Here is an 11,523-nt window from a genome sequence, read left to right on the forward strand (position 1 = left end):
AGATGCTGCCCTCGGTGATGGCTGGAGGCATTATGGTCAGGACATTTAACTAAGTTAGTTCCTTTTAATAGATTTGTTTAAAAAGTTTAGGGACTTACTCAAATTTAATTGTTTTCCAATTTTTTTCTACTTAAAATTTACCGTGGTTTTATACTATTTTAGGTAACGTGTCCAAAGTAAGAATGATCTGATAACTTATCCTACAAATTTACTCTAGCTTCACTCTGAATTTTGTTTCTCAACATATAACATAATAAGTCAATTTAAAAAAGGAGAAAAACGTGTTATACACCATGCTTAGGTACCTATAATTAAAATTGCAAAACAACTCATAGGCCTAACGATGATTCCAAAGCTCATCACGTTGTTTATTTTTCAAGAAATAGGTTAAACAAAGCATGTCAACATACTGTTACTAAATATAAATGTTGGTTGACCACTTCGTATTCAATGGTGACATAAACTATCTACTATTTTAGTTAGTGTAGTCCAATCAATAATTATTACAATGCTAGCCTAACGGTAAAAATATCACATTAACGGTGTTTACTGGTCAAGTGGACTTGTGTGTGTTCTCCTCCTCTTGTTTACTTTTGCTTCAAGTAAAATTCGACCAAAATATGGTAAGCTTAAGTTTAAAACGTAGTCCACTTTCCGTAGCGTCTTATAATCCAATAAAAAATTAAATACTCTAGTACACAAAACTTAATTTCACATAATAATAATCGCACAAGGCAGCCAGGATAAACATAACCCCACAAACTCAACACCATTTTTGTCACGTGTACTCGGACAGTACTATACTTTACAGATGGCAAAAGTAATAGATTTTTCTGAAAACTCGGTTGTCTTTTTGCAGCAAACATCGATACTTTAACGATATTATTCCATTATCGATGTTATCAGACAGAAACATCGAATTTTACCACTAGTAGGTAGTTCGTCTTTCGACTTTTTGTCAAATAAAATCAAAATTTAGATAAAGGATTTCTTATTATTTTGGTTTTGTGCAAAATTTAAAATAAATATAATTTTTAGCTATGTTAAAATGTTTTAAAATTTAGTTTGAGCGAATTCCCCTATGAACACTTAATACCAATCGCGGCACCCCACCACATTCTTGAATTTTTCTCGTTAGTTTGAGTATTCAATCAAAACATGCACAATAGACAGAGCTGCAATGTACCGTTAACCACTTTAGTTTCCTCTGAGTTTTTTTCTCCAAACTGCACTTAAGTACAGCAGTTAATAAAGATGCCAATTGATTATAAATATATTTGTTTTTAAATAGTTTATACGTTTTTAAGTATGTTGACAAGTATCTCGTGCTTCTGAGGTAATATAGCTTACTAAAATATCTTATTTTACGACATGTATTTTACTATATTTTTATTTAGTTTTGCTGTTAGTATTGCTACGCTGATCATCAAATTTGATTTATAATATCTAACTCCAGTAGGCTAATCATTTTAATGTTTCATAATTATAAAAGTTTATTTTTTAGTACACACTTTAACCGCATATTGTCTTCGAACTTACAACATCGATATTTAAAACAAAAACCATTAAATTCTTGTAACCGAATTCAGTGATACGATATACCAGAACACCGTTTTACGTATGCTTTGAGAAAAACTTATTCGTTATTCGTTCAGTTGTCATTTGTCAGATAGTTCAGCTATGTTTGAATTTTAAAATATTTTCTTGTTGGTGCTAATATTGTATTAGCACCAACAAGGATATGTTTTAGAACAAATAAGTTGCATTGAACACTATACATCTGTTTGTTTTTGAGGTTCCTTTTTCTTCTGCTGGATCTTTTGGAATCTTGTGGTTTCCTTTTATTGAAAAGCGTCACTTTATAAAATGCACGAACAAACGATTCTCACATGCACATATATTCAAATAACAAAATATTACGTGATAATTACATTGCACTCAACAAAACAAAGCTGTTATTGCATGCAGAGCCAAAGAGTACTTGTCATGAGACTCAAATCTGAACTTCACTTCACTGTTTGACTCACCCAATAAATTTATTTTATTTTCTACGTAAAGACAGTTCATTGTCTTAGTTTTCTTTGTTTATTTTTTTAATTGAAGAATTTTTGAGCGTGATAGTTAAAAGTTGAATGAAGGTAAAAGGTTAAATTGATTGTCACTAATTTTTATCTCTATGACAGCCACGGACGTAGCCAGCAGGGGGTCCACAGGGTCCTGACCCCCCCAAATTTTCAATTATCTTTTTTTTAGTAAACCAGTATTTATTTAGAATACCAGTATCATCATGAATACCCGTAAAATCAATGTGAAAATGTTCACTAACGCTCAGCCAAATCCCATTAAGTGACACACCATAATCAAGGACGTAGCCAGCAAGGGAGTTAAGGGGTCCGGACCCACCCCCTAAATTTTCAAATGTTTCAATTACTTGTATAACAATGATTATTATTATTTAAATAATTCAGTATTACTGACATGTACTGCTGAAAGATCTTTGTCAACAAAAACAGGTAAGAACTTTTTAAGGAACAAAATGGGACCTTAGTCTCTGTCCACTAAAGGACAATATCAGTTGTCTGCCCCCCCCCCAAACATTTCTCCTGGCTAAGTTATTGATTACAGCAACTACATGAACACATAATGCTGTTATCTTTTCAAATTAGTGCATTTAATCTAAAACAACACTAAAACGTTAGTTTAATTGCTCTTTGCTGTCAAATGCATACAATGTGGATAGTAATAAAGAATTTACTTATATTCTTTGAAAGGTTTTTAGAAGATATACCTGACATTTTAGGCAATATCACCCCTTACAGACTGGACCTTGCTTGTTAAGAATATTTTATATCTTACTAGTTTGTTTTGAAATGTGAAAAGTACACATATAAAGCTTTTTGCAAGCTATCAGAAGGATCTTTCATATCTACCCAATTCAAATTTTTTGATTTTCTGTGCTTGCCGACATTGAAAACATATATGCAGCTAAATATTATCGTGCCAATTAACCCGCTTTAATAGTTTTACTATTTTTACAGACAAGAATGAATACTTCAAATACCCTTATAGAAAATAAATTATACATAACTATAAAGAACTGAATTCACATTGCGAAATAAAGAGATAGCCTTGAGTAATTGAAAAATTAAAAAGATATAATTTATTTTAAGAATAAAAAAGTTGCTTAAAGTAATTAAAACTTTAACCTGTTTGCCTTAGTATGAGGAAGAACATTGGTTCTATGTTTAAAGTTTATTACTGAGAAATACTCCAATCTTTGAAATGCAGTGTTTTATTTTTGTAACATTCACAATGGAAAATATCCGTAACCGGTTATCCTTTGTAATTTTGGTGTTAAATACTTTGATTGCTCTATTGGAGCAGATTTGAAATAGTCTTAAATGAAATAACAAGGAAATGTTGAAACTAAGAGATGCTAATTGAGCGCCTTGCAGTGTCCATGTGTGTACTCCGCAGGCGTGACGTCAGAGCCCAGAGGGTGCTAAGACAGTGTCCCCATATTGCTAAGGTACTACGTATGAAGACGGAATAACTTGTTAAAGCCTTGAGAAAGTTTCCAATCTACAATGTGCTTAATTACACTATCAGGGGAATTTGAATAAATCATGTATGAATGAAAAAGGGAAAACTTTGAAATAAGATCTATATGTAAAATGGAAAGTTTGGGTAGTAAAGCAATATTTACATCCATTAGGAGCAAAAATGTTTAAACAATAGTAAATTTGTTTCAAAGGGAAACCTTCAACTTCCATTATAATTAGGTTGCATATAACTATGAATTTTTTTGGTTTATAATCAATCTAACAGCCTAACAGAAATATTGGTGCATTTTTACAACATGAATGTTTAAGAAATATTGTATGCGAGGTTGTTTGCCTACATCCACGATGACAGTTTCCATTCTTAGTTAAATGGAAAATAGTTGATTGGCTCAGCTTACATTTAGAACATGAAGTTAGAAGTACAGTGCATAAATGTTCAAGTGCGTTTTCATGCAGATACGAGTAACATTTATCAAGAAACACTTACACGCTCAAGAAATGTTACGCGACTGTCCTCAATACAGTGGTAGAGTGGTCCTTCCTTACAAAGAATAGGTCTCCCTACCTCTAAATGATTGTAATACCCGTCAACTTATAAATCACTAAATTGGTGCTAAATTGTTTAGTCTAGAAATTTTACTAAAAAATAGATATTAAGTGAAATTTAACAACGCTTTTAGTACTCTTCCGTGCATCGCCATAAGATTACCTAGTTTTTGAAACGATAATTAAAGTGGGCATCCAATATGTGCCTATACACATAGTAGATAATAATAATAGGATTTTCAATCTTGTTTTAGTTACAAACCTTCCCAGTCTTGAAAGGGTTACGTTTTCCTTAAGACATTAAAGTTCGTTAAAGTTCTTAAAAGACCTTAAGACGTTATCAGTGGAAATTAAAGTTCTTTTGAAAGCACCCACGTCTCACATGCCATGATTTTGAAATTTAGTCTAATTCTACTCCCGTGGATAATCAGTGTTGTTGAATACGTCGTTGAACATGCTTTAATTACCAAAGCGGAGTTTCTCACAATACCCTAACCGATTTGTGAATTTCTTTATAACTACCACCCTCATAACCCTCCCCAGGTCTAATCCCACGTCTATCTTGAATGGAATGAGCTATTAAAATAGAACGATTACATTGTTTATTAAAACATTTATAATATATAAAATTGTACCGAAACAATCTATTTCATATCTCCAATCTACCATTTTTAACATTTATAATTTATTAATCGGTTTATTCAAGCAAAGTAATTTACTGGTATCGTATTCAAGCCGAAGTCAACCAAACACCCCAGTAATCCATCCTCTGAAGCCAATTTTGTATGTTTACTAACTTTCGAGCGAGACTATGCCTACAAAAACTACATTAAAGTAAGGTTTTGATATCCTGATGACTGTAACCTCTTTCGCGTTAGCGAGCTATTATTTATTTCATCTGGTTTTAGCTACCTATAGTTCCCAAAGATATAAAGTAACTTTTCTACAATCGCGTCTCGATTCCGTTAAATTTCCTTGGACATTCGATTTAATAACTACAGCTGCAAATATGTCGACTGTAATATACAACTTTCCACATGAAGAGAACACAACGTCGGTATTATCATCGTTAACATACACGCCCATCACTATACCAGCACAGGGAAATTCCGATAACAAAACTAAAAAAAGGGGTTCTGTTATAAAACTATTAATAAAACCATGTTAGTTAAAAGAAGTGTATTCTTATGCTTATTCAGTGGAATAAGAATTGTTTTTAAGTTTCAGCAAGGAAAATCGACAATGTCGGTCACACTTAAAGTGTTTGTGTACGGAACCCTAAAAACTGGAGAACCAAACCACCACTGGTTAACTAAACCCGAAAACGGTCACTCCAAATTAGTTGGAGAAGGGATGACCTTAGTGAAGTACCCTCTGGTGATTGCCTCAAGGTATAACATCCCCTTTCTTCTTGATGTTCCTGGCATAGGACACGTAAGTATGACAACATTTTGGAAAATATTCTATAGACTTAGTAGAAGGCAGTGACGTATCAAGAAATTTATTGGGTGCTGAAGCATACTTCTCCATTTATATTTAATGGTAGTGACGGATTAAATCGAGGTCCAATTTTTAAATAATATGCATCAAAGATACTGGAGATTTTACTACAAGAAATAGGCAAGGAATTTTACTAGCCAGAAACTGTACTAAACACAAAATACCTTCTCTACATATTTTCCTAAGATCTAGTTACAATGTACGAAATTTATTTCTTATCAATCATATTGCTATTAATAAAATGAAATAAGGAACAAGTACTTCCTCTATCTCAGATTTTCTGTTTTACCATTCCTTCTTCTGTAATAAAAAATGAATTAATCCACATTAATTATCTATTTTATAGTTTTTGTAGTAACTGTACGTGAAAGAACCTGTCAGAATTGCGCCAAGCCTTAGAATCAACTTTCAGGAAAGGACCTGATTCTTATGAATCAAAACCTTAACATAATTATAATGAAAAAATAAATCTTTAAAAGTCCACGCAAGTGATTGATTAAGATAGAATTTAATGAAATATCATAAAGATTGTTTTAGATTATTATTATTATTTCTATATTATTTCTGAACACTAATTGAGTTCTGTTAACTTGTGTGTTCTTGCCTGATTGCTTGCTAACTGAAATGCATTGTAATTTACTGGTACAAAAAGGGGAAGTTTTTACTAACACTAAACATTTTGAATCATACTTAAATTGTGTATCTCGTACCTGATGTCAAATTTTTCAGTCCCATGCCATAAGGACGCACAGGTCGGTAACAGGACTCTCTCGCCCACTCATGTCGGACATGCACACCCAGTCCTGCGTCCTGGGGCGAGCTTGAAGGACTGGGCCTGAACAGACGTCGGTCCTGATCTTTGTACCGTGACATTACTATCACCCGGTCTTATCGCTAGTCCCTCTTCCAGTATACCAACAGCTGATAATGACGTTAAATATGAAATGCGACTCATACTGAGGTTCCCCATTTCCACAATTTTAAAATGTGCAAATAGTTCATATTTGCTGAATTCAATGTGTGTCGAGAACGAGTTTTCAGATTTTAGAGATTGTTTAATTCATAACTTTGGTGAAGTTAGATAGCCTAATATATAGCAATATGTAATTATCGATTTTTTTACTCAAATTCAAATTGTTTATTATTTTAAAACTCAACACATGACTTCATTTTCTTATAATACATGATAGTTAGCGGCAATCTACTAGGCGGTAGGGGTAAGCAAGACTTCACGTCACGTGACAGGCGTGGCTAATCTTTCATACAAGTCTATAGTTCTATTAGCTCTTAAGATATCCCGTGAAGATAGACAGACAGATAAACAGAGAGAAGGGTATTTGTGTTAGCCTCCTAAGTGATTGCAATATATGCAAAATTTAAAATTAACAAGTCAATCCGTCCAGAGATATCCTGCAAAATTTTGGCTACGCTGATGCTCAGCCAAATTCTATGCAGTCATTAAAACTCAATATCGCCTATATAGAAATGAATTTTTTATGCGACATTGAATTCCATAGATAATTATAACGCTCGGTCAAATTCCATGGATGAAAATGGGAATTGATCATAATCGGACTCGACCTTACCTATGAACGATGCTTCCTGCAAAATTTGCAAGTTTACAGTTAATTTCGGTCTCGAAATATCATACGGAAGACAAACATACCGACTGATAACTCGAAGAAGAATTAAGCCAGCAAACTAATTCGTAACAAAATTAAGATTTTAAATCTTTATGTAATATAATCTTGATATATCCACGGAAGTTCGGCTTCACTAATACTCAGCTAAAAATACACATTAGTCTAAATTTTACGAAGTTAGAAAGCCCAAACGATATAAATGCGTTCGTAATTTAAAAAAATAATATCTTCGTTGCTATACTACGAATCTCAACATTAGTTTATCAGCAATGGCCGACAAAACACGTAGGTGAAAGCTGGCGCTGGCGTGATGTCAATGAAGTCAGGAATTGCTACGTGCAACGCAGTTACCCCTTCATCCCTCTCACCTGATCGCTGTCTGTTCCAACCAACGTAGATACTGCCAAGGCAGTCTAAATGAATATTTACTGCGTTAAAGAATATCGAACATAACGATATAAGGTCATTTTCTTGTTGCATGTGAGGAATAAAGCAAAGGCGACAGAAACACACGAAATCAATGAGTAGAATGAGAAACGTATACATGTCAGGGTTTATATTTAACTCCATCGTCGACCAAGGCGAGTATCACGATAGACACGTCACTGTGCAAAAGTCAGAACTGGTGTTTGAACAAGGCCAACCAACGTCGCTCAAACAAATCTCATTAGTGTAATATTTAACAAACGCTAGCGCTCCTTTGGGGGTTATTGTCCTTTTGGGGGGCCTGACAATCACAGCTTGTGACCAAAGTAACTTGATAATCGTTCAAGCGTACAAGAGTGAAAATGGTTATACGCTAATGTATTTAGATCCAGTGACGGTTAAAAATCCATTCTGGTACAAAAAGCCCAAGAGAACAAATTGTACACCAATACTTGTTTTTCAGGCGTGATGGTCTTGTTTGCTTAACATTAGCCAAAGTATCAGGTTATTTGACACCTGACAAAGAAGATAGATCTCAATCCTCGAAACTTCGTACTCTATACTTATAAAAATCTATGGAGAATATCCGAAATTCTATTATCCGTGATGATTTGTACGCTATGTTTGATTTCATTCTATGAAGTAACGAATCCATAGACTCATACATTGCATACGTACCTTTTACGTAAAAGTTGGAGCAATTACAAATTCTCTATATTTGTATTATATGCTTTAGAATTACTCTGGAATTCACTAAAAGCTCATCTTACAGTTTATTCCAGGAAGCGTCTATTTTTAAATTTCAGGTTTGAGGGTGAGTTACATTCAGTAATGTATTTTATCCACTGGTGCCAAGTGGTGGTGAATTCGAGGCATAGAAAATTATTTATGTGACTAAAAACTTCTGGAATAATATGTTCCAATAACACTAACAATTTTCACTATTAATTAATAATATTTTTTAGTAGATAGCAAAACTGGAAGGAAATATCCATCCACTCACATAAACGTTCCTTGTTCCTTGTGCGTGAGCCGATTAAGGACCAACAAGACTCAAGTGTCTGCGTAGTGAGTTTCTGATCTATTCTTGTATCGTGCTTTCAGAACGTTTCTGGAGAAGTATACGAGATTGACGAGAAGATGCTTTCCAACCTGGACATCCTGGAGGATTACCCGTCTTACTACACGAGGCGACTGGAGACTATAGTAATGAAGGCGGAGGGGAGTATCCAGGAACAATGCTGGACTTACTTCCTGAACGGACACAAGCCTCACTTGCTGGAGTTGCCCACGATGGCGAGCTACTCCTCTCTGGGAGACCATGGCCTGCAGTACATGGAGAGGTACCGCAGAGACCCTGCTTACGACCACAGACTTGAAGTCATAGACAGAGCCTTGTTTTAGCCATACCATGCAATTATTACACTGCGTTCTCTCAAACGTCTAGACATTATTAATTAATTGTATACGCTTTAGTTATTTTTTGGGGTTCTCTAAAGCTAGTCGGAGCCATTTACCGTATCAGGGTACACTCAGGTTATAATTTTTTTAACGTGCAAAATTTGCATGCCCTAACAGGGTTTCGAACTCGGACCCCCTGGTGTGAGAAGCTGATACGCAACCACTCAGCCACCAGAGGCGGCAAATTTTTAAGTTTATTAAGTCAATTCAGTCGCATGATAATATTTATCTTAAGTAATTATTTTAATAATACAATACATACAGATAAATAATATTTTTGTTTCAGCAACAATGAATCCACCATTGATGACGTATAACATCGAATTTAATGGGAACAAACTAACAATTAATTAACACCGACTGAGAACTACTATTATTGTATAAAACGAATACATTTGCATGTTTTAATTAGACTATATACATTCCTGCGTATGTTAATCATTTACAATACCATTGTACCAATATTTAATAATTAAACATTATGTTGTAAAAACTATGCAGTTTTTATTAACATTTAACCTTAATTCTGTGATTTAGGTTCGTTTTTTTGACTACGGAATTCAGTTATTAAAGAACCCAGTGACGTTATGGTTCAAAATCAGCAAATTGATCTTTTTCTCAGATAGACCGATAACATAAAACTATTTCTTTTATAATTATATATATTCTTATTATAACTAAGAATTTTATTTAAAATTAGAAAACTCATAGTATTGACAGGTGACTTTGGTTAAATTTGAGGAAGTAAATCTAACAGCGGAAATCATTATGTGCAATTATGATAATTAGGGTTATTGGTAAATTGAGGTCTAATGGAAGACTAATGAGCAACTAATGGCGCGTGGAGAATGTTGTAAGTTGTAACCACAGAAGTATGTGATAGATGCACAGAGATCAAAGAATACTTTTAAATGTATACATTACACGTCTGTACTTTTTTAGAGTATTTCCAATAGTAGTTATTAGTGAATTGAATAGTAAAAACAGAAGATCAACAAACACATGCTAATTTTTATAAACAATCGGACCGGTTCATGAGCTCTTTTTCAATAGGTCTAATCTAAAATCTGATATTTGAATGTATTAAAAAGGACTTTAACAAAATCTTACTCAGCTGGAACGTTTACATGTTTTTATTTGTCTTGTACACACAGTCGTCACACTTAGGACGATAGTAATCACCATACTTATGATGCATTTACTAAACACTTAAAACACTAATACGACTTTAAAACAAATATTTAAAACGTCAAATTAAAAAAATACATGTAAGTAATTTTTAGGATTCTTTTAAATTCATCATTAAATTACTAATTAAATATTGAACTCACGATATTGAATTGTTACACGAGTCACTGCTTCGAAGTATTTAATGCTGAAAACTTATAGATGCATTTTGAAACGAAAGTTACTTATTTAAGTTATTAATTTAATTAACAATATCTATTTAACGTTTTGTTAATGTTTCTTTGATAATTCTTACATAATTGGAAAGTTTTAAGTTTTTCAGATTAACAGCTTTGAGGTGTGATTTAAAAAAAAAAAATAAAAAACACGTATGGACAGACAGACAAAACAAAGTGCGTATGTTTATATGAACGTTTTGTCTCTAATAGAATATCTGAAATTAGGCCAACTTCTCGCGGAACACCATGTATATTTTGACAACTTTATAAAAATTCACTAAACTTCCAATATTACGACAAATTAGTTAAGAAAATTAGGTAACCACGCAGGAAAAATTGTATGGTGCACATGCAACGCGTCTTCTGCAGGTTTGTAAACATCCTTTTCATCCTTTTGTAAAACAGCGTTTTGTTAGCCGACAAAGGAGAGGGGTTCTGAGAAGGGCCTGAGTTTTATGGTACCGACCGTGGCAGGTCTCTACTTTCTTTAGGTATATCGGTTGACAAACTGAGTAAGAACGTAACCAGGAAAAATTTTGGGGGGTTCAGACAACTGATATTTTTTCCGAACTGGGAAGAAAGTAAGGCCCCATTTTATTCCTTAAAAAGTTCTTGGCCCGTTTCTTTGTTGAGAACGATCTTTCAAAGGTATATGTCTGTAATACTGAATGATTTAAATAATAAAAATCGTTTACTAAACAAGTTAATGAAAAATATTTAAGGTGTCCGGGCCCCTTGGACCCCCTCGCTGGCTACGTCCTTGAAGCTGAGTCGAGGGCAGCTGAGGATGAGACAGCCCGGCCCGACCCTTGTACACCTTTTCCAGTTTCTCCGCATTTTCCGATGTTTTTTGTTTAGCATTTTTAGTACTCGAGCGAAGGACTTAAAAGAATTTTATACGAAATGGTATCGTAGAACCCATATAGTTCTTAATTGACATAAAGATGGGAATAGTCAAGGTATTGGAGGGAAAGAATG

General features: G+C 33.8%; 2 protein-coding genes across 7 annotated transcripts in view; one reads left to right on the forward strand and one right to left on the reverse strand.

The window, feature by feature from the left end:
* LOC124360156 overlaps positions 1-6,463 on the reverse strand; it is a 37,844-nt gene extending 31,381 nt beyond the window's left edge. For 3 of the 4 annotated variants that reach the window (XR_006922213.1, XM_046813522.1, XM_046813524.1), the window contains exon 1: positions 6,320-6,463. The gene's annotated coding sequence lies outside the window, so the exon portion shown is untranslated. Of the gene's footprint in view, positions 1-550; positions 753-6,319 lie in introns of those variants that run through there. The other variant, XM_046813523.1, reaches the window with a different exon arrangement.
* LOC124360157 (putative gamma-glutamylcyclotransferase CG2811) lies at positions 433-9,632 on the forward strand. 3 transcript variants are annotated; one of them, XM_046813527.1, is made up of 4 exons: positions 434-623; positions 5,331-5,543; positions 8,783-9,021; positions 9,426-9,632. In XM_046813527.1, exons 1-4 carry the CDS (start codon positions 621-623, stop codon positions 9,454-9,456), a joined length of 486 nt encoding a protein of 161 aa, XP_046669483.1. In that variant the 5' UTR covers positions 434-620; the 3' UTR covers positions 9,457-9,632. The 3 variants fall into 3 exon arrangements, with proteins under 3 accessions (XP_046669482.1, XP_046669483.1, XP_046669481.1); XM_046813526.1 differs by having other exon boundaries at positions 433-623; positions 5,337-5,543; positions 8,783-9,632; XM_046813525.1 differs by having other exon boundaries at positions 436-623; positions 8,783-9,632.
* The last annotated feature ends 1,891 nt before the right edge of the window (positions 9,633-11,523 follow it).

Source organism: Homalodisca vitripennis, chromosome 4 (assembly GCF_021130785.1).
Source record: "Homalodisca vitripennis isolate AUS2020 chromosome 4, UT_GWSS_2.1, whole genome shotgun sequence".
In the NCBI taxonomy this organism is placed as follows: domain Eukaryota; kingdom Metazoa; phylum Arthropoda; class Insecta; order Hemiptera; family Cicadellidae; genus Homalodisca; species Homalodisca vitripennis.